The sequence below is a fragment of the Neodiprion virginianus genome, chromosome 2 (genome assembly GCF_021901495.1).
Source record: "Neodiprion virginianus isolate iyNeoVirg1 chromosome 2, iyNeoVirg1.1, whole genome shotgun sequence".
NCBI lineage: Eukaryota > Metazoa > Arthropoda > Insecta > Hymenoptera > Diprionidae > Neodiprion > Neodiprion virginianus.
The window spans coordinates 1161944-1185155 of record NC_060878.1 but is presented as its reverse complement, the minus strand read 5'-3'; the positions used below and the strand labels follow the sequence as shown (position 1 = coordinate 1185155).

Below are 23212 nucleotides of genomic sequence, written 5' to 3'. Positions count from 1 at the left end.
GAAATCAGACCGACACCGCGCGGTGTTTAACCGACACATGACAATCCTCAATTTGGCCTGTATAACCTGTACAGGTAGATGAATGTAGGTAACTTCCCGTGCACTGTCGTGACGTAATTCGTCATTGGTTTCCCGGAAGCATCCGACCACTCTCTGACTCAGTGCATGGAACACAACTAGACTAACAAAGGTTGCCCCACTCGCCTCTTTCACGCCTCGCTCTTTCCAGCTGCAGGACCGATGAAGGTTTAATTCAAACGTTGATTGGAGTCTATGTGGGGCGACCAAAACCCGCTCGTTCTACGCTTAGATTAACGGGCCTCGAACTTGCTACGGGAATAAGATTTTTCCTACTCCAAGAGTGCAGCCATGCAGGTTGTGTCTGATCTCGATGTATTCCGATCCGCAGGTATCATGTCCGAGGGCATTTATCGGCGCAGTGGATCCAGTACCGCTGTTGCCCGCCTCTTGGAAGCATTCCGCAAAGATGCGTGGGTGACGCAAATCACGAAGGTTGACTACTCGGAGCACGACGTTGCGACGGTGCTCAGACGATTCCTGAGGGATCTACCTGAGCCCCTTTTGCCCGCCGCCAGTCACGATTCTCTTTGCCGAATCGTGGGTGAGTACAGAATCGACATTGTTGTTACAATGAGGTAGAGTTTCTAGACCCCTGATTGTGAGACTGCGTTCGACACAAGTAGCGGAAAATTTTACCCTCGTCAGTCTTATCGTAAGAGAATTCTCACCGCAGTAGACGATACGACTCTGACGTTTATAACACAATGTTCACCTAGCGTACCGCGAAAACCAGGCGTGGAAATGGTGTCAATTATTTATTCTTACACCCAGGCCTAGCTAACTTTCTCGCATCATTGCTAGTGAAATATTATATTTTTGTTGCTATATCTTTGCGATGCCAGCTTTTAGCGACGTGCAATGCAGAATCTCTCAACTATGCGAAATTGAACCAAGCACCGTAAAAGAATATTGCAAAGGAAGAAAAAAATTACCTAAAGATTGCTAATACCCCGGTGAAAATATAGTTCCGACTTCCGGTACACTAATACGATGAGTCCTCGCGGCAACAGTAGGTTGAATGTCGTTAAATTATAATCAACTAAGTACGCTGAGCCTGTTCGTGTAGGTATTCCATTATTCGTAAAACACGACAATGAGCATTATGTCCCAATTGGCCTCCGACCGTTGGGAGAAAGAGCGTTCCGTTTCCCATAGTCAGTTTTAAATTTCTCATATAGACGTATACCAAGGGGCGACATTCTCAATGTTTGGTGAATCATCCAGAGGCTAAAAGAAAAAGTAAAAGGTCAATGCAAGTAAAAATGATCGGTTAACGAACTGTCCGTCTGAAACAACGAGAGGGACGCCCACGGCAGTGACCTGGGCCCGTTCGTTCAGTTCTACGCAGCGGCATGGCGTCCATAACAGCTGAGTTGAACGTTCCTTTGACGTGTAATAACTGCGCAGCGAATTAAAACCGGCGGCATTAGCATGCATTAGGAAAGCGCAGCGCAGTAGACCAGCGCGGCGAGGGGAACCCGATAACAATTCAATAAACGCTTCCTGCAATTACCACCAATTGCTTTTTATTTTATTATACGCACATATACTTGGACCGATTACTACGCTCCGGGTCAAATTAGTATGCATTGTGAATTTCATCGTCTTCGAACGCCATATTGACATTACTCGACACACTTAGGGTACGAAACTAATCGTTATTCTTTCCAACCACTGCCATGCAGACATGAAAAACACGGATGAGCGGGTGGCGAACTACAGAAGCAAGCTCGAGAGGTTGAGCACCGTGGCGGGGGCGACGCTCCGGAGGATACTGGCCCATCTTCACTGCCTGAGCCAGCAGAGCGCGAGGAACCGAATGACCGTTACGAACCTGTCAGCAGTGTGGGGCCCCACGTTGATGCACGCCGGAGAGACTAAGAGCGACGATTGGAACCGGTCCGAGACGAGAGTGGTCGGGGACCTGATCGAGCTCTACCCGAAGCTCTATCAACTCTCCGCGGCGGACTTGGCCAGGGAGGCGAAGATCCTGGAGGTTCTGGAGCGGCACCACGTGTCCAACAATCGTCCAAGGGCGGCGCCCTCGGGGGACCTCAAGATCTGGATCTACGTGATCGCGAGGGACGGGGAATGCGTCAACGTCACGGTACGTCCAGAGTTCAACGGTCACGTTTCACCCTAATCATGCTCCGACCGTTGCAGCTTGGTCCCCACAAAACCGCGTTCGACGTGTGCAGAGAACTGGCGGACAAGACGGGCCATCAACCCCACGAGTTGTGCCTCGAGGAGTCGGCCCTTGGTGGTGACCTCGAACGTCCCCTGCATCACAACGAGAGCGTGTTGGAGACCGTCGCAAGGTGGGGGTACTGGGACGTCGAAGACAGAAAGGACAACGTCCTGGTACTCAAGAGAGACAGAGTCTACAAAGACATTGTTCCCTTGGTTGGTATATCGTCCGCTTCGATACGAAGCACAGTCATTCCATTTCATTCCATTTCATTCGTTACTCTCGGTGCCTTAAGAACAAGGAAAATCTCTGCGCGTCGGTTCATCTTTCATTGGGGTCAATTTAACTGATCGCCGCATACAACGGCTCCAGTTTGAGCCGGTGCGCTAGAATACCTCCGGGGCAGAAGACTTTCTATTGTAAGGGATCGAAAGTGGGCGAAATTCAAGTTGCACCGGTGATTCTGCTCGCATGTTGCCGGATGTCTTTCTATCAAATTACTAGCGGGGTCAGCTAGTAACAACTGCATCGCAGCAGCAACAAAACCCGAGACACGCGGGCACCGTGAGTCATAATTCATGTATAATACATATCGGAATCGGGCGACCAAAACAGGATGTCGACCAATTAGGTTCCGTTGGTCGCAAGACTGTGTACGCTTATATGTTTACACCGTGACACCGCACACACTCGCACATACGCGAGTGTTACATCAGTCATCGAGCCGTGTGCGCGTTGCGGACTGCCAGATAGCCGGACTGGAAGCTGATTGCGTTTTTTCCTCATATCGATTGTTTGTGGCGTTACAGGTGAACCCACCAATGACGATATCCGGAGAGCTCAAGTTTGCTGATAACAAGACTAAGAATTTCAAGAACTACTTGTTCGAGTTCAGCCAAGCCAAGCTCTGCTGCTACAAGGACAAAATGTGCGCGACGAAACTCCACGAGTGGAGAATCGAGGACATCGTTTGGTACCTGGGTCACGAATCGAAGCGCAATCCGCAGATGGGGTAAGCGGAATAACATGTCAGATTAAGGATGTATTGGCTATACATTTTCAACCAAAAGTGAGTCTCGTCGACAATGTTGAATACTTTGTGACAAGATAAAAATCGGGAAAAATTCGACCGCAATAAAGATGATACGAACATTAAATTTGAATAATAACAATGCCCAGAAGTTAGCAATAAATTGCTTAACAACTTTTCACGGAATGTGTTTTTTCGTCATATGAAATGAATTCGTTGGTTTTTCTGAATACATATGAATTTTTTTAAAATCTCATTATTTTCAAAATTTCCGTTCTCTTCAATGTTATCGATGAGACTCAATTTTGGTTGAGAATGTATAGCCAGTAGATTCTTGAGTTCTGATGCGACCCGGACAAGTTACATACTTGAATATCGTTTACTGTCGAGAACAGGTCACAGAACTGGAGAGCAATTTTTATAGAATAACTTAAAATTTTGCTTCATTTCTCTCTTTACCCAGGTGGTCCATCACGTTTATCATGAAGAACGGAAAGCCCAACAGGTAAGACATCATTTGACACTCAACATATTTCAAGTACCTAATTATTGTCATAGTACCGAAATGATTTGTAGAATAAAGCACGCTCAAAAAAAAAAACCTGAAATCCTGTATTATTTTCAGGTGCAAGGAGACTCCCTTCTTCGGTTACACCCTTGCTGGAGCGTTGAAGGGCGAAGAGTACCGTTGGTTGGCAGCAATGTTGTTCGGGGAGTACCAGCTGAACCTTCGCCCATCCGCGGTTAACCTGATGGACCCTTGAATTAGTTCCTTCAAGATATTCCTCGTCGTAGGTATATAATCAAGGTTCGCTTGCTGCCTTAACTTCAATCCAAGAGCTTCCTCAGTGCCTTACAAATCTTGCCCTTGCAGCGATTATAATGGAACCAATTAATATTACAGTTAACCTTCAATTATTATCATTACGATCGTGAAATTGACTGACATGTTATGAACGCGATTAATTTCATAACGCCTTGTGGGAAACTTACATGTTCCGTATTCCTTTTATATTTAAATTTGTACATAGTCATTTTTATATACGTGATTTGCGAAGAAATCGTTCAATGTTTTGAACCTCCTCGTATATGTAGCTTGACGAATGATTTTGTTACCCGCAGGCTACAATATTTTTAATGTATTTTTAATTACGTTCACATGTTTTTAAATTTAGATGTATATTTGACATATTTAATGGTAAGGAAAGTCCATTGCATTTAAAGATTGTTGAAATTTTTTATCGGTTAGTTTTGTTTTCTCTTTTCTTTTTATCGCTAGTAGATCGGTGCTATACGTATAACGGTACAATAGTCCTTCTTTACATACCTATAGTACACTGTAATGGTAATGAATAAATCTGATGGAAAGTGTTAATTGTTCGATTTAACACCAAAGAAAAACGTTACATCGTTGCGGAGTGGCCAGCAGAGCGGCCAGCATTTTAAAAGAGATATTTGAATTACTGATGAGTGAGTAAGAAAAAAAAAAGATTTCAAATAACGTATAAATAAGTAATCATATAAATAAAGATAAGGAAACGACTGAGGAAAAGAAAATGTTGACTTTCTGTTCTTACCAGTGTGTTTTCTTGTTTTAATGTATACGAAGAAAAAAAGAAGATAAATAAACTATTGTTGTCAATTCTGTTTGATTAATTTCTATAAATATGAAGAATAAAATATTGCTTTATACTGTACTATATGTATAAAATATGTAATTATGAGTCTAACGTAGTTATGAAAAACAAAACATTACTAGTATACGAATACTTATATCGCCGAGTATCGACATTTTTTTTGTCTCTTTTAAATAATAAAGTATTTTCTAAATATAATTACGTTAAACATATTATTGAGCTGCCATTTAATCTTACGCATTCAAGGAAGCGTTACAATAACTACCCTTTTACATACACACACCTAAAATGTAAACGTGTACGAATTATTTATATAGATATACCGGGCACGTAACTAACTGCAGAGATTCGAAGTGATAAACAGAATTCAAAAATAAGAATTTAGAATAACGACCAAAACAACAAAATCTCCTTAGCTTTGTTCAAGAGATATTGCTTGTGGAAACCAGTCTAATACCTATAATGAGCATTTATGAAAACACCTCAATCTAGTTAAAACTTCAAAACTATACCTAACAGTTACACATGTAATTAGGTACACACTACCACGGGATAAAAATAGAATATAATTACCACATAATACCATTAACTTTGAAGATAATTCATAACAGTATTTGGTCCATCAGTATAAGGTATAATGCGTGGAGTAGTTTAGCCCCTCCCCCCCTTCAAGAAAGATAAGATAACTCTGGCTTTAACGTCAGAATCAATTTAAATCATTTGAAAATCCATTCGCAACGAGCAAATTGTTTTAAAACTGGTTAAATAATCTTAAGATATGAGGTATGACGTTCGTTTTACAAAATCATGTTACATCAAGTTAATTTTATCCCACTCCGTATCGAAAAAAAATAACTTATAAATACATGACCGTATATCCTGGAAAATGCAACTACGGTATAAGCATAGAGTCAATGTGCGAGCCATAACGACCAAAGTCCGTCTTCTCTTTTTCACATCTTTCTCTTTCATACGTCGCGAAGAGTAAAATTGCGTCAGAGACATGAAAAATAGTCGATGAATCAAATAAAATTCACGCACTGGTTTCTCTCAGTCATCGTCCGTTCAAATTCGGATTGTAAATGGGCCTGTTAAGGATGCGGCCTGGCGCAGGGCCGGTTCTGACCTGGGTGTACTTGTTCCTGTTGTCCCTGGAATCCGTCGTGCTCCAATGAAGGTAGCAGTACCACCCAGCGATAATGGCGCCGAGGCCGTTGCAAGTCGCCGAGAATATCAAAAGTATCGCCAGGATGCTCTCGACCTCTGGACAGCTGAGGTCGACGTACCGAAGAATCGGTTCAGGAACGACGGTGAAATCGCCTCGGGGACGACACGAGCAAGTTTCATTCAGGTCGCGAGGGGTGCAATCGGTACGGGCCAAACGGGCGAGATGCATGGAGGAAGACACGCAGGCGACGATACCCGCCAGAGTTGCGAGTCCCGACAAGAAGACGCTGAGGACCTGAAATCGGTGAGAAGAGGATGAATTTCCTCCGGACGAGAAGTATACTCATTACTCAGGTATGGGACAATCTGTGCGCCACTCAATAAGGGGTTATACCTAGTCAGGATTTTTCAAGACTCGGTTTTCGTTTTTAAAATTCATTTTCGTAATGTACATACATTCAAGTACATGCACAGAAAATTTCATGTCACTCCGACAAGTATTCTCGAAGTTACGCGCACATTTGCAAAGACGCCCCGGAGTGTTTGAAAGTACTTGTGAAAGTTTGAACACATTTTTCTCAAAAAAAAAAAAAAAAATCATTATTCTTACAAATAAAAAGCATCAGAATGAAGTTCAATGCTACCCCAATATGGATATAAAGTTTTTTATATACAAATTGAAATGTCTCTTCTTGAAAAATCCTTGAAAAACCGCTTTTGTCGGCCTCCTGACTAGGTATAACCCCTTAACACGGAGCGTTAATTTCATTTCACCTTCGCCGAAGATATGCAAAATCCGTGACTCGAGCCGGTATACTCGTTTCTGAAGCAGCACAGCAGAAGAGATCCGAAGCATCCGGAGAGCAGGAGCTGTGGTTGACACATAGACGGATATTTATTACTCGCTCGGTTCACTGGATGCAGCAGACATTCATACTCACGGGGATTCCACTCCAGTAGGGGATATCGGTTATCGGCAGGTTTGGCGCCCACACCAGAAACCAAAGCGCCAACGACGTGACTGCCATACCAAGGATCAATTGAACTGCGGCCAGACACCTGGCGAGCACCCGGTGCACCAGCAGCGTTGGCTGGGAGGATTTCCGTGGAGCTGTTGATGAGGAGGCTCGGGTTAATGGAATTCACGACTTCGTCGTTTTTCGAAGAGCGGTAAAACCGCGCGGATCAAGATGGAGGTGCAGTCATCAAGTTTCCAAAACATACTCCAACCGTATATTTCACCACACGATGTGTACGTGACCTTTCGCATCTTAAGATTAGCCAGCGATATCACTTCATATTATTTACGCATTACTTCTGAAACGCGAATTGAGAATCACGTCGTCGGGTCAAGGATGCCAGATTATGAAGTATTTAACAAACACGTGATATACCGCACTTTTATATCAGTCCCTTTCTCGGGAGTTTCTAATTTAATTCAGCACTGTGAAATCATGAAATGCCTCGCGATCAGGCCTCGCGGTCTTTGAAAAGGCAGCGACAGCCAGAGAATCTGGTCGATCCGTCCTTGCCTTGTACGGATAGTAGGACCCAGTTTCTCGCTGCAACTCCTCGGCAGTCCAGCAACTTACTCGGTTTACAAATACGGGTACGACGTAACGTCCATTAGCCGTCAGGTTAATTGTACACACCGCGCTGCTGTCCACCTGCAGGCTGTGTTAACCACACGGCGGCGACGATGTAAAATTTACGCTTCGGTTGTGGATATAATACCTGCGGGAAGTTTTGTAGGTAGGTAAGTTACAGAGTATACCTGCACACTCTATCAAGAGGGGTGAAAATTTGAAGGAGTTCCATTGTCCTCAAACAATGGAAATTTCCGCCCAAGGAGGAGAGCAAACGACACGACTACGCACGAGCAAAGCTCGCACGAAAACAGTTTCTTCAAATAATACCTTCCATGACACGGTACACCCGCTGATCAGGTCAGGTGCCGTTTCCTATGATGGGGTCTCAACACTACGAGTGATGAAAACGAGGTCTAATCATCGCCGCAGGATTCCACTACCACCTTATTGTTCCTTTTGCGTGCCAAGTGTCGATTAATATGGGATACAACAATACAATGCGGATCAGGAAAATTCAGGAGGACAATCTCTATTGTGTCTAATCGTGAAGAGACTGATCTATGGTCTACAGGTTAAACAATCGTGGTCGCTTTCGATGATCAATACTTAAGATCCACTATTGCCAAAGCGCTGTAGACTCTAATCTTCCGTGACTGATCGCCAAAGAGTATCTGTAGCACAAGTCCAGAAACGAAAGAACCTTTTCACTCGGACAATACACAGGAAAAAATTGTTAAAAATACGTTTGAAAAAACGGAAGCCTGATTCGTTCCCTTAGCTCTTTGGGAGGTGCTGGGGAGACTGATGACACGGAAATTGAAATGGAAAGCAAGTGTGCTACGGTGCCAGTTAAGGCGGTGCTTAAAATATATACCTAACATGCATTCAGAAGCAGCAACTACAAACACATGCAAGCAGAAGCACGTGTTCTGTGCCAGTCCATTTTTCTCGACGTATCTAGATCCGTACTCACGATTTTTTAAAGAGTTTAGAACGGATACCAAGATGTATAATTATCTCCATCAGTCCTTCTGAATTATCGTCCCGCATGTCTGACACCGCGGACTAATAAATCCTCCTCGCGTGTTTTTCCATACATATCGTGCGTATATTAAAATTGATTCAACGTACATTATCGGTTTCATTATCATCAAGAAACTCGTCGGCTAACAATTTCTTGAAAGTATAATGTGCTAGGTGCATGGAACGTCGGTTTTAGTTGGAGAAAGTTGTCGCTTTTGATCAGCTAGTCAACACGACATGGCTAATTATACCGACGTAAACATTCGACGACGACCTAATTAGTGCGCAAGGCTTTGTCAACACCGTTTGCGCACGCGCCAAGCGAGTAACGAATAGTTAATAAACGATTACACCCGTACCCTTCGAGGCTAATGACGCCTTGGCGAGGAGTTCAAGTGACGAATAAAGTTCATTTCGGTATTAACTACCACGTGTCGTAGGATACTCGTAAAAGTAAAATATAAGGGCATTAGCTCTGACTGCGTATCTATCAGATTTTTCAAGTAATTTCATCAAAGGTACAACAGATGTGGCGAAGCATCGAGCTGACAAAGAATACAGACGTAGAAGAAAAGTGCTCAGTCACACCTGGCTGGGTTACACGATCAGTCTTTGAAAATTGGAGCAAGCTGTGCGAACCGAACTGGGGAGTACAACGATTTGTCGTCTCGTTTCGTTTCACATCGATTCCCTAATTGCTCGACTGGCTTCGGTTCCCGAACGTAATTAGTCGCTCGGTTAGTGCCTATGCTGTATTCTATTGGTCATTCACCGTAAACTAATTGCAGTACGCAAACAGCAATGTCGAGGATGAACAATTTACACGCTTTGCTGTACACAAAATATTACATTTTTTGTCACCAAAGCGAGATGAATAACAAAGAATCGACATGGGAATTCTCCGTTTCTCCGCTTTTCTCTACTATAATAGAAAGTCAAACCCAGATAGCACACTGTTGGCTGTTAGTTGACTTAATACCGACAGAAATTCTCAGTCAATCATGTCAAGTCAACTAGGAATAGGCATATTATGAGCCTATCGTTGAGTGTACACTGAGTAAGAGTGCGCGAGTGTCTTTTGAAATGTCATGGTAAAAGCAACATTCGCCGTCAACTATTATTAGGTTTTCAGTCGGCTGTGAGCAGTCAAGACAAAAAGGCAATAATTTGCAAGTTGGCTAATTACGTGGACTAATAGTCAACTTTCGACAAGTATGAGATAGCGATCAGTCAGTCTAACTGCCATCAAACGTTGACGTTCATTCGGCACATGACTGTGCTCGCATAAACGATCATTTGTCCGAGAAACATCCAAAACTTTTCACTTGACTTTCCAGTGGTAACTGGAATAAAGTGACACCGGGTTGTCCGGTCGAATCGCCTTACACTTGGTATTTCAGAAGACATTCGTGAACACGAAGTATACCACATGCCAACTTTAAGTCGTTTTTCAACGATTTATAGCCACTAAAAAATAGTCTATCTTTTGCCAACAATAGATTGGCCAGAACGTCGACCTTTTGTAGTCGAATAATGGTCAGCCTCTGGGTAAGTCTGCTACCTGGGAAAGCAATACGATTCGAGTCGTCGGTTTCTTCTACCTGATTCAGGTTAGTCTGGCCCACGACACACGCAGAGGCATGTAACTGGCACTTTTCCTTCGATCCGAGGAATGCGCGGTATACGTCGCTTATTGTTTTCGACGAGTGTTATTGCATTCTCTGGGTTGTTGTTTCCAGCTAATCGTACGCGTGTGCCCCAACTCATCATCGTGCATATATTCCAAGTGTTTGTCTTCCTCCATTCGTTGTACAAAATCACTTGCATGGATCGCCTGGGGTTTGACTCTAATTAATGCCTGATGGTAAAACAACGTGATGCATCCGCAATCGAGCGCACACGATGACTAATTACTCATAGCTGAGGGAATACGGATCGTGATACCACAAAAGTCCCGATATCCTGTTATCCTTCCCAGAAGGACGTTACATCATAAGCAAATATCCGCTGCAAACAATAATCGCTTGACTCATTGTGCACACCTAAGTCCGAGAACTGCTTTGTCACACGTCACGACCGTCGGACCTAATTCGTTCCCTTTAAGTGAAAACCCTATCCGACCTTCGAGATTTTCCGATTATTCCGAAAAGCGAAAACTGCACACTCCAGCGATCCCGACCCTGGTGAAAATTTCTACTATTACGAATTTTTAAAGAAATTTTAACATTCCGTATTATTTCTTTCAAAATTGTAAATATGCATAGTTTTTCGTAAAGAATTATGAATTTTCGTGAAAGATTTTAGTATCTTGTAGATTTTTTACTGAAAATGAGAAACTATGGAAATAATTTACAATTTTGTAGAAAAAATTGTTTCCGTACGAAATGTCTCAAATTTCCTAAAAATTCGTAGTAGAAAATCGTAGAATTCACTTTCACCATGGGAACGTCGGTACACTCACCGTTTCCTGTCCTGTTCATCACGATCATCCGGCTGTGCCTGAGGGAGTTCCGGGTGGGTGTGTGTCGGCCAGCGATCTGCGAGGTGGTCAGGTTTACCGGAACTGTCGTCGACAGGCAGGTCGCCATAGAAGGCGCACGCCCGAGCTGAGGGTCCCCCTTTTCCTTTTCGAGGCGGAAGATCTTCCCGATATGCCCGGTCGACACGGCACCTGCGTAGTGATCGAGATTTGCGATTCATGTGTATTTAGCTGTACCTACAGTTACGAGGACCCTGACGATGAGTCCCGGACGGGGCTTTAGTACGTTAACGTAACGAAATATTGAAACTAAAATCATTGCTCTGAAAATTTAGAACGACTTTAAAGGAGTTTAATTTACAAAATCTGAACGCACTCTGCTTTTTAAACAATCGATTACCCGATTTGAGACGTTTCTGCTGTTGCGAAATAATGATTTTTCCTAATAATCAATCGTTACGTCAACGCTACGAAATTCACTCTCATTTTATATTACCGATCACTTTTGGGCTCTGGATCCTTGTCACATTTCCGGCACTGACCGCGCTGCTCACTCGACTGTTCCGCGACATCGGCAATAACGACCCGTCGTCTCGTACAACCTGATTCAAATTCCCCGCGCTGACGGCCGACGAAACGCACGGCGGCATCACTGGTACGTCCTGTAAATCGAGAAACGATTTTCATTTTAACGAGGTGTTTGGGTTTTCATTAGTGTGTATCGTTTTAACCTGTGACGTGTTTTATTTTTGATGTTGTGTACACGAATTGCTCGATATAGAAAGTCGAAAACAACGCTCGGCTAGTCTCTAAATTCGTTGTTATTGTTTTCGGCGCGAAACTCGACCGACACTCTCTACATCTTTAATGAAATTAATAATTCTCAAAGCGCAATTTCTGTTTTTAAAATATTTTCTCCAAACATGAAACACATTCCGAAGTTTCAGGCTCGAACAAACATGCTTCGTCTTGCTTTCGTTCTCCCTGTTTCTCGATAACTTTAACTCTGGAAACCAGGATGACAGTCACAGTTTCAACAGGTTTTTTCAAACCCAAAAGAAAATAAAAAATAAAAATAACCAGCGAATCTGCGTATCAAAAACACTTTCAAAAACACGTTGTGAACTTTTGTTTGAATTGCGAATAAAAAGTGATATTTTTTTACAAGCTTACATCGTATCTTCCCGTTTCGACCGCCCTTCTTTGCTTTTAAATCGTTACACCGGAAGTGGCCCGAATTTCAAAATTTACGAGTCAACTCGACACAACCGAGCGCAATTGCGAAGTATTCAATCCTCACCTTGAAATTGTCGTAGAAACTGACTGGTCGACTGCGCGGGACAAACTGACCCCCGTCTCCGTTAACGGAGTCGAGGACATCCCCCGTCGGCAGCGAAGCACCCCGAAGGGGCTGCTGCGCACGCATATCCGATGTCATTCCGTGCTGCAGCCGGCGTCGAGCGCTTCAAGCTTCCTGCTTCCAGTGCAGTTCAGGGGCTATTTTTATTTTCGGAAGGCGTCGCGTCGAGGAGTTGGCCGATGATGCCTCGAGGTTAACAAGTAACTAGCCCCGTTACTTATTCCGAAAAGCTGAGAGAACCCAGCTAAAGACCATTGAAATTTCCGGTACTACCCGGTTTGTACCGGTGCGGAATCTTCGCCTGTAGCTGCATCTTCGTCCTCTTCGTCATCTTTCTTTCCTGCCCCTGATCCCCATTATCTGCCCCCACCCCTTCTCCGCTCGTTATCTTCGACTTGAGATTGCTGCGAAGTTGCACTGTTGGAAATAATCTGTGTTGAGGTGTAACACCGTTGTAAAAACATTAAAAAATGCACAATTGTTTTTTTTGGTGGGGGGGGGGGGGGGGGGGGGCGGGATAGAAGAAACGATAATGAGATAAGAATGTTTCCATAGCCATTCTCGCGAGACATGCAGCGTGCAGTGTAACTGATGCAAATTCAAATTTGGAAAAAAAATCACTCGATCGATATATTAATAGCTATAGAAACGCGTATGGAATTTTCGATAAGTTAATTTTAACATTATTTATCAACAAATAAGTGATCTTCTGTGGTCTCAAATTGAACATTTTCATTCAAATATTCACCAATTACCTAAAAATAAATATTTTAAAAATCCCCCAGGCATTTATCTAGCTATAGTCATGTAGATTGAGCATTTCTTTTTCTAGATTCAAATTTGCACCAGTTACAGGGTAGCCATTTTTAAACGTTTGTTGATAGTAATTTTTTGTACTATACTCAAATATATGCCTAACAACTCCCTTAAATATTATTATCAGACTACCTTTTCTTCCAGCAAAAAAAAAAAAGTGATCAAGAAAGCGCTTTTCTTCTGTTTTTACACTGGCGTTGCCCCTTAATGGTCGATTTTTGATTCTAAATGATTTTTCCATCTCCCAAGATAACTCGCAGGGACATTTTCATTGATATAATATAAATTTGTGGCGCGCGTTGCATCCGCTGTGCTTCCGAGAGATGGATTGGATCGGAATGACGAACGGCACCGGGACGAGTGATGGATGCTGGCAATTATAAACGGAAGCTTTCTCGTATATTGCTGCTTTCCTACCAAACAAAGCGAACCAGCCGACAGTCAGGTTGATCCATGTTCGTAGGTGCGACACACGCCTCGAATAGTCGCAGCCAGCATCGACGGTGACGTATCTAAAAGCCACGTGCCCGGGCCACGTGCGCGAACAATCCGTCACCCGGAATCCCAGAAATACTTTACAGGGAGTGAAGCGCGAGCCGAATATCGCTCTCCCTCAGCTGCTGTCTGCTTCCATTTTCGAGGAAGAGACGGAGACCGATAATCTCGGCGGTTTTTCACCGCCATTATCGCCGTATATACTGTATCCGCGTTTTCTCATCGTGTGGGACGAGGAGGACCACGCGTTGCGCACTTAGCCGCTGTTGGATTCTCCGACCTTAATTGGGAAACGAGCTACATCCAGCGCCAACGCGAAACGCTTCCGGACACTTAGCGCTGCACGGAGAGGTCAAAAATCTGCGCATTCAAACATTGCTGTGTGGAGCCTGAGGAGAACAGCGATTGCACAAACTTACAGATCTGTACGTGTGTTTTGCATTTATTGGTCTTAACGTGACACTGTTCAAACTTCACTCTCAATTTAACGTGGCTCGGTGTTGCCTAAAGACGAATGTAAAACTGTTGCAATTAACTCTATCAAGAAAATTCAGAACAACGCCAAATTCGAGTACGTATATTCGCAGTGTTTATATGTATAACAGGTCAGGATGTATAGTTGTACATATAGTCCGTAAAGTGTACACGTAAAAGTAAATAAAAAATATTACAATAATTGGTAGCTACGTCTAAATATTTTCTTACCCCTTCCCGGTTTTACAACAATTTTTTTTTCAACATTTGTCACAAATTTTTTGAATAAAACCTTTGAAACAAAAGATAAAAAACGAGCGACCCTAATATATACGCGATATATGTATACGTATGTACGTCTACTTCGGTAGGTATAATGGGAATTGGCAGATTGTCAACGAAACGGTCTTTTCGAATAAATTCGGAAAATCGCACATGACGCTGTACAAGTAGCATGCTATCCCTGATTGCTAAACGTCATTTTCTGCGAGTCCGGTTTTTTCTTTTAAATTTCCTCCAATTATAACATAGACGTAAGGTTATGAAAGAAGTGATAAATATAAACCCGTTCCGCGTGACAGACGCATCTACTGTAACCAAACACCGTTTGTTCAAAGAGTTATTTTCTCTTTCCGTCTTTCACCTTCTTTTATTCATTTATTTCGAACCAAGAGGCGTTTATCCTTTATTCATTCTGTTTCTAAAAGTAAATAGTACGTATTGTCTACACTTACATCATACGTTGTATACACACACACACACACTACACGGTGCAAAATACTTGTCTGGTATAATAGCTAGTACGGTTCAGAATATTGTCACTTACACATCTATATGTCTAGGTCCGTATGTATATGCATATATTTATTTCCGTACACTCGCTTAAACTTGGGTATGCTATACCCACGTTCATTACGTCGCCGGCTGCATTCCGATTCAACGCAGCACGCGCTCCGAAACGCGCCTCGCTTTTTCATCCGTACACATTGGCTTCTATATATACTTACATAGGTATATCCGTGCACCTATATAGGTACGTACGTATAAATGCACACGTCACAAAAGTCTGACGAATCGCATGCGGTAACGCGGTATATAATAAAAACCTAGATTTCCATTCATATGAGTGAAAACAAAAACCTGTGACAATAATCCCATACCGTGTGTATAATCTCACAATGCGTGTACAATAATTTATACCTATAATTTTTTCTCCACGGAATCGATGATCGAAAACCCGTCAAGCAACGCACTGTGCATCAAGTGCAGTATCAAACGTTGTTTGTACACTTGGTCGAAATTATTTTTGGTGTATAATTAGCTGTGAACACTCTGACCGTGCGTGATACCGCAGTTTTAATTAATATTCACGATAGAAAATTTGGAGAAAGAGCTCTGTGACACTTTGAAATGAAAAGTTGAAACTGAAAGTTGATTGCTCGACGGGACGCGAGCCGTTAAAATTCGTCGCGGCTTCGAAGGCGCTCCGACGACTGAACGTTCCGCGGTTGCCGGTAACTACGGAGGACTGAGGACCGAGGAAAGAGTAGAGAGGAAAGAGGACGGAGGGCCGAGGAAAGAGGAGCGAGCTAACGGGCCCCTCCAAACGCCTTCCAACTACCACAATGTCGTGTCCCGTACACCCACACGAGTTACACAAACATGCCCCGCATCGCTGATGAAGGAAATTGTGAAGAATCGCGTCGACCGAAGAAATACTTCAACGGTATTTTGTTTACTCGAATTTTTCCGCCGATTGGTAAGAACTGGCGCCTGGGTGAAGATATTAGTCATTGAAACCTCGTTGCCGGGTTCATTAGGTACAACAGCGCCATCTGGGTCTCACCTCGCGTTTTTCGATCCAATTTTCGGACCTTTCCCGACTGGATACTTCAATTTTCATGCGTAAACCACGCTCTCGGCGACTGATAGAGAAAATTTACTCATTCAGTTTTATCGAAAAATCGAATTACTCGATTTTTGAACTGATATTCCAGGTCCCGCGAGCCAAGTTTTGGAATTACACTTAAAGATAATTTGCTCCAAGTGCAAAGGATCGTTGAAATTCCGTGGCTTTCGAGAATGTACGTGAATTTTTTATCGCTCAACATTTCGGACTATAAACGGATGTTTCAGGGTATTCTCGAAATGTCATTTGAATACAACCGTTAAGACGAAACTATCACCTGAACAATGTTCTTACGCAAGCATACGAGGCGTATAAATTATCTCGAACATCACCTGTCTGGCTATATGCTCAACTCGGCACACACTCTGCGCACGCCTACACCTACGCAGGTACACAAACGTCGGGAATACAGCACTCGGCGAGCGCCATTCACGTACAGTCGGTGCCCAACGCACAGCGCCCACCGGAGGCTACTGGACAGTTCTCAGCCGACTGGTCCACCTTGAGCAGCCTCACCTTCCATTCTTTAATATCTTATTTGTGTCTCAATCTAGGCGAGAATCAAGTGGCTCTGAATCGTCACGGAAGAGCAATCGCTGCCACACTAGGCGTTCATTCATCGAACAGCCGCTCCGTGTGGCCCATTACGATTCGCTTCGGACAATTTTTTTTCTCTCTCCTTCTTTTTTCTTCTCGAACAGCCGACTTGAGTCACCCTGAGCAGCTAGGATAACCTTTCTCCGCACCGCGAATCGCGTAGGTTTCTCAACACATCGATTTACAGAAATCGTGTTCAGGTTTTCGCTCCGTCATTTATGCTCACAGCTTCGCGCCCATCTCGCAAGGAAGATGTGGATTTGTAATGCGTCAGACCTCGTGAAAGCGTGAATACAAGCGCACCTATCTCTTGGTCTCTGCACCGCGCGCGTGTCCCTGCATTTTAATCGAACTCATTTAAAAGTCGATCCCCCTCCCCGCCTATGTCCACGGGGCAATAAACGCTTAGCGCTGCGCTTGTGAATAAAGCTGAGAACCGGGAACCCACGCTTTTCGATCCTTGTCAGCGCCGCATACGCGGCATGCCTACACGCTGAGAACTCCTACGGGAGGCCCTCCAAAACGAAGAGATAATGACGAGATGCAGAAACTATGCGTCCTCTATCCCTCCCTCCGCGTGTCGGTATTCAAAATCGCCCTAGTTTGACTCAACCCTCTGATCCTGCCTGTCGTTTTCTGGTGGCGAACAGATCGTTCTGCGTCAGGTCCCATCGAAATATCTCATTTTTCGGATTTTCAATGGGGTTCGACTAGTCTTGAAAAAAATCTCACAATTGCCCCTCAGACGGTAAGGAATTCCTCAAGATGGGCCCGCTTCTCTACCGCTTCTGACTGCGGCCTCTCTGCGGTTGAAAAGTCGCAGTCTGGCGCCGAGTTTCAAACGCGCGATTACGGCTGAGTAGCTCTCAAAGCTTCCCGGAGTTATGGAGGGCTTGAAAAGCTGCTTGGGAAGGGGATTTCTCGAGGCGTGATAGCTAGGGGATAACGCGTCCATTTTTTCATCATCTCTTTCCTTCTATTTTCAAGCGCAAATCATAAACTGCACGCATATGCAGCTTGCCAGCACTCTGGCATATCGGGGAAAAAAACCCACTGCAACTGTGCCATAAATATTTGGTAACGCAACGCGGACATAACTCATGATCAATGCACACCTTTTTATGGCCGCTAAAACAATCACACTCGGAAAGTGTGTAATATATCTGGACGAATATAATTAGTGATGAAGAAATGAGAATTGCAATTTATGCAAATGTAAACTCGTTAAGAAATTTGAATACCTCGATCATTACCTGCATCATGGCGAGCTGATTTATGACACACTCCTATATATTATGCTATGCACAAATGTGTTTGAACTTGTGCGTAACTTCGTCATTTCATGGTCGAACGAATTATCTCTGCTTGCGATAGAGAGCCCTTGGCACGGCCCTGTAATCTAGCATGCCGCACTCGGAACGGACTGCATGTTTATATTCCCATCACGACAACACAAGCACTTGAGATATCAAGCTGCAGGGATCTTTTGTTAGGTACATAGTGAGAAGAATTGGGGGAGAAGAATAACGAAAGAACGTAAGAAAGAAATAGTGAAACAAAAGAATGCACGCCAAGTCGCACGCCTAACAAACTAACAACGAAATTCTATACACACATATAAGCTCTGCGTTACGTAACCTGAGAGAAAAAACGTATCTTTGACTTACACAAAGCGAAATCCGAGCGCTGCAGTAACTGGTATGTTTATGAAAACGTGTGCAGCATGGTAGGTACTGCGCAGTGCATGCGCGGTCACCTTTCAATATGCTGTATTACTGTCATTATCATTTATTGTTGGATGCATAATACACGAATGTACGGATGCGTTACAACAACCTTATACCGTATAGTTGGTTCTCCTGTATTCTTGAGAAAGAGCATGCCTAGAAAACACTGTCATTATCATACGTACGACACGTAATCGCGTCACCGTAATTATCCGAAGATTGCCACATTCGGGGAACATGAAATTAATTTATGCCACGAAAAACCCAAATTTCATGGTGCATTGGAGTGTTGTAATGGTCTTAAGCTCCGAAGATACAGTAAATAGTTGAAATTCTTCCACGGTGAACACATTTCTTCTAATGAAGACTAGGCCGATAATCTAACGGCAATCACATACATACTTGCGAGTTTCTGGCGAGCCGTGCAATAAATCGTAAATGCAAACGAACATTCGTGAAAAGGATATAATGCATTCTTACAAGGCAAGAACATGGGACAATGAGATAGGTGAAAGGAAAAGAACCGGTAAAGCGTTAGGATTGGTAGCGTGGCGGTTGACGATCCTTTTCGAGGTGAGCTCACTGAATGTTGTGACTCGATTTTGAATGAATCTATCTCATTTGATATTACTTTCGCTAATTTTAAACAGCAGCATGATAAAACAATTCGCGCAGACTTGAGGAAAAGACACGCATTACAACATACAAATTTATCCAGTTATGAGACGGTGGATTTTACCGCCATGCTATGCATTAAATAAAAAAAAGACAAACAGGAATTTCGAAAACATGCGACTCACTCATGCCGCATCATGATCTCATCGCGTAGGGCGTCTTACCGCAATTACATTGTCCTTGGCTCAGCTTTTGCTACAGTGTAATCAGCTCGACGGTAACATTTTTTACAGAAGATCACTAGATCAGGTGTACTTCAATGTAATGAAAAACGAAGGTTTCATTTTTTTGACAATTTTTACAATTTCAGTACGTATTCTGAATCCGCCTGTATCCCTGCAACTGAAATTACACTGAAGTACGACCCGGTTGCCTAGACTCAGGCACGTATTTTCACATGAATACGCCAGCGTGCAGGCATTTAGATTTACGCAAACGTAAAGCGCAGCTGCTCAAAATCACACGTCTTTAAATTTGTACAAAATTCTCTACTGCTTGCATAGACACAATATGACTCTCATCGATGGTTGCCGATCAAGATATCACAAAACTGATTAATAACGTGACAACATTGTTTTTAACTGGAGTTCTTTGTCGTATCTATCGACATTTACTGAGATATAGCATAATAAACAAATAAAGAGGTGAGATTACCTGGAGTCATCCACGATTGGCGCTAAAAACGTCCTTCGAAATCCACCTGCATCGTATACTTGAATAAGACGATCGTGTCACACGCGCAGACTGATTACTGTTTCAAAAATCGAACAAAACTGTTTTAAATACCGCAAGCACTTGATTCGCAGCTTCTCATTTTTGTTGAAGGAGGCTGTTTCAGATGGCCAAACTGGTAGCCGAACGAATACGATGCAAATCGAACCGCCGAATTTTGTTCGCCCGATAACGACACTCGTACTCATTGCCAATACCGGAGTGTGCCACGTCACAAATGTACGCTCATATTTCCGTCCGTTCTGCGTGTTTTTTCAGCTGATAGAACGAACTAGCAACAAAAATACACGATTGTTTACAGCGTCAGAAGATTCGGTCGTGAGCGATGACAAACAAGATGGCGGCTCGATCTACTGTCGATTGTTATTCTATGACGTCACGAAACCCATCAAAGTACAGTAAATCTATCGTAAACACATGCCGCGAATGCTGTCTAGATAAAGTTGACAGAATGAATAATAGATATATATTTCGACGGTTACAACCGATAATAATATTCCATTATTTATATACCTATGCTGAAATTCCTTCCCAGCCAAAACCAGACCAGTTGCATTGTTCGACTGCGACTTGGAATCGTCTAGAAACTCTGTACTTGCAACCATCTTGAACAACTTCAAGCCTAAGGCCTTCCCAACGATGTTTGTCCCCGGAGTGTCAAATGTCGTTGCACCGAACGGTTTAGAAGTTTTTGAAAACGTTTTAAGGAGCGGTTGACGCCACATCTAATGTCCGTATTCAGCTATTAGAACGTGACCTGCCTTCTGTTGACTGATTTTTACATTTAACGAACGAGAGCTTATACTCAAAATTATCGAATCGTCAGAAATAGTGAATCATTGTACTCTTTGTTCCACCGGATTTTATACAGCATATGTAACCAAGGCATATTGTTACATCAATTTAGCCGAGACAAAGTTACACAGCGTTCGAATCAATTCGAAGGTGACTTAAATTTCGGGGCCTAATTGATAGTACAATATTGTGCCATTTGTAGCGTCCCAATCGATCCTAAACCATTGACTGATGATTATGAAAGATAGATGTAGAGGAACGATTCAGCAAGCTTCGATATAAGAACTCCCTACAACTACCGGCTCTGTCACATTGTGATTGTAACCATAAGAGAATCCGTAGATAGAGAGAAATACCATTACCGCCAAAATAATACCCATGGCCTGCTACCTTTACCAATATTTAATCAACGCTTAAACAATTATAGATTGGAAATAAACGTGGGAACGATTCGAACCATTCGAACGCAATTGATGAAGTGTAAACAGTCGGCGGTTTGGCCGTCAAAGTTAAGCCGGCAAGTCAATTTTGAACTAGACAGTGGAATCGTGTTGCTTTAAACGGGTTCGAAGTTGAACAAAGTCGAACGGACGAGATGTGCGGGCGTACTGCATGGTAAGTTGTTAACAAGTTCTGGTACGCCAGCTCGGCTAATTGAAATAATTGGCATAATTGTAGCGCATGAGACGCTGTTCCGGAGTGCCTGGTGTTCCAGAACTCAGACTTGTGGCAGGTGTATACGATGTCAACACTGCTTGACATGTTTCTCATTCTGTTTCAGCACCTTGGAAGCCGTGGAGTTGTGCCAAGCCTGCCCGCATAAAGGTTCGGCGGGAAAATACCGCTGGACTCGCTGGCAGGCGGGCGATGCCGGAGCTGGAACTGGCTATTGGCCCTCGTATAATCTCGCCCCAAGGGACATACTTCCGTGCATCGTTGCCGGGCGATATTTCAATGTTGAGGAGGAACGAGTACTACATCCTATGGTGTGGGGAATTATACCTCGATGGGTCAAGGTCAAATTTCCAAACACGCACGACCCTGACTGCCTGCTGGGAAGTGTCTGTATCTATATTCAAGATTTTTTTTTCCTTGTATTCACTTTGTTTAGCAGGGCGACTATAGGGAGTACAATGTAGCACCTTACAACGCTCGCAGCGAAGGCTTGTTTGAATCCAAGGTATATGCTCATCCTTTGTTACACGGTCAACGATGCGTGATAGTATGCGATGGTTATTACGAATGGAAAACAAGAAGGCAGACAGTCAAAGGAGTCAAGCAACCTTATTTCATCTACGCTAAACAGGATGAAGGTGTCAAAATTGAAGATCGTCAAACTTGGAAAGCCGAATGGTCGGAAAATGACGGATGGAAAGGAATCAAGTTATTAAAAATCCCTGGGATATTCGACACATGGTTGTCGGGAGAGGTATTGAATCTTGTTACAAGTTTATAAAACTCCACTAATGATCGTTGCCCAATTCTTTGATGACATCATTCTGGAACCTCTTCAACGATACCCAAGCGATTAGATTACAACAGGTTCTTATTAATTAATGAAAACTTTTTATAGAAAAAAATAGTATACAGTTGTTCGATGATAACTACCAGTGCCGAGGACATACCGTCATGGCTGCATCACCGGATTCCCATGGTGTTGGAGAGTGAAGAAGAAGTGGCAGTATGTTTTTCAAATCATAATGAGATAATGGACAAATAAAACGAATAGCTTGTTACACGTTAATGTTAATTATTCGCATCCAGGATTGGCTGGACTTCACAAATGTTTCAATGCAAGATGCGTTGGAAAAGTTACACCATCCTGCAATAGACTCTCTTCAATGGCACCGAGTTGACCCAAGGGTGAATGACTCACGATTCAATAACATCTCTTGTTACAAGCCAATCGTCATTGGGTACGTAACAAATTTCAAGTAGTTTAGATCTATTTAGTAATTTACGAATTCATTTCCTGCTTTCTAATATTATTTATTAATTTTATTCTGTCCAGGGAGAAGAAAGACGAAGCGTCTTCATCCGGCATGGTGGCTTCTTGGCTACAAACTGGAAGTACGACAAGTGTGGAAAATATATCCGAGATTGACGCCGGCAATGATGAATCACCTACCAAACGGTTAAAATCAGGCTAATTATTTTCAACCGAAAGTAAAAAAACATGTACCATAGCATAGTTTTTAAGTCAGCATAGAGTAAATACGCTCCTATGTCGCAAAAAAAACTTTCTCAGGAAAAAAAAATTCGTTAACATTGTCATAGGTAGTAAGTAAGTGAAACAATACAAATACCAGTTATTTCAGCTGTGTACAATTAATTGATAATAGAAACGATGGATAGTGATAACCAAGCGACGTTGACAGAGAATCTTCCTGCTCTGTGTTGCGATGTACTTATTTTTCGTATTTTAATAAATTATAAGA

General features: G+C 43.0%; 3 protein-coding genes across 8 annotated transcripts in view; 2 read left to right on the top strand and 1 right to left on the bottom strand.

The window, feature by feature from the left end:
- LOC124298528 (uncharacterized) overlaps positions 1-5770 on the top strand; it is a 12912-nt gene extending 7142 nt beyond the window's left edge. The window contains exons 5-10 of the mRNA XM_046750648.1: positions 410-622; positions 1767-2188; positions 2245-2484; positions 3079-3281; positions 3763-3804; positions 3925-5770. Of these exons, the coding sequence (XP_046606604.1) occupies positions 410-622; positions 1767-2188; positions 2245-2484; positions 3079-3281; positions 3763-3804; positions 3925-4063 (1259 nt within the window). The 3' untranslated portion in view covers positions 4064-5770. The remainder of the gene's footprint in view (positions 1-409; positions 623-1766; positions 2189-2244; positions 2485-3078; positions 3282-3762; positions 3805-3924) is intronic.
- Positions 4517-16731, bottom strand: LOC124298545 (uncharacterized). 4 transcript variants are annotated; one of them, XM_046750706.1, is made up of 7 exons: positions 16581-16731; positions 12495-12971; positions 11691-11856; positions 11177-11386; positions 7045-7214; positions 6878-6973; positions 4517-6398 (listed from the first exon to the last, which is right to left on the bottom strand). In XM_046750706.1, the coding sequence occupies exons 2-7, from the start codon at positions 12630-12632 to the stop codon at positions 5991-5993; spliced, it is 1188 nt and encodes a 395-aa protein (XP_046606662.1). In that variant the 5' UTR covers positions 12633-12971; positions 16581-16731; the 3' UTR covers positions 4517-5990. The 4 variants fall into 4 exon arrangements, with proteins under 4 accessions (XP_046606662.1, XP_046606664.1, XP_046606660.1 ...); XM_046750708.1 differs by lacking the exon at positions 16581-16731 and adding an exon at positions 16186-16507; XM_046750704.1 differs by lacking the exon at positions 16581-16731 and adding an exon at positions 15540-15839.
- On the top strand, positions 15947-23212 carry LOC124298550 (abasic site processing protein HMCES). 3 transcript variants are annotated; one of them, XM_046750716.1, is made up of 7 exons: positions 15947-16065; positions 21202-21389; positions 21556-21790; positions 21886-22203; positions 22348-22455; positions 22539-22690; positions 22786-23212. In XM_046750716.1, exons 2-7 carry the CDS (start codon positions 21370-21372, stop codon positions 22922-22924), a joined length of 972 nt encoding a protein of 323 aa, XP_046606672.1. In that variant the 5' UTR covers positions 15947-16065; positions 21202-21369; the 3' UTR covers positions 22925-23212. The 3 variants fall into 3 exon arrangements, with proteins under 3 accessions (XP_046606672.1, XP_046606674.1, XP_046606673.1); XM_046750718.1 differs by lacking the exon at positions 15947-16065 and having other exon boundaries at positions 21057-21389; positions 21556-21760; XM_046750717.1 differs by lacking the exon at positions 15947-16065 and having other exon boundaries at positions 21059-21389; positions 21889-22203.

Excerpts from the sequence above, each read along its gene's own strand:
- LOC124298550 (XM_046750716.1), top strand. The coding sequence starts at position 21,370 with ATGTGCGGGCGTACTGCATG. Across the intron at positions 22,456-22,538 it reads AGAGTGAAGAAGAAGTGGCA|GATTGGCTGGACTTCACAAA; the intron begins GTATGTTTTTCA and ends ATTCGCATCCAG. Across the intron at positions 22,691-22,785 it reads TACAAGCCAATCGTCATTGG|GGAGAAGAAAGACGAAGCGT; the intron begins GTACGTAACAAA and ends TATTCTGTCCAG.
- LOC124298545 (XM_046750706.1), bottom strand. The coding sequence starts at position 12,632 with ATGACATCGGATATGCGTGCGCAGCAGCCCCTTCGGGGTGCTTCGCTG. Across the intron at positions 7,215-11,176 it reads GATGAACAGGACAGGAAACG|CTCCACGGAAATCCTCCCAG; the intron begins GTGAGTGTACCG and ends CCTCATCAACAG. Across the intron at positions 6,974-7,044 it reads CCTACTGGAGTGGAATCCCC|CTCCTGCTCTCCGGATGCTT; the intron begins GTGAGTATGAAT and ends TGTCAACCACAG.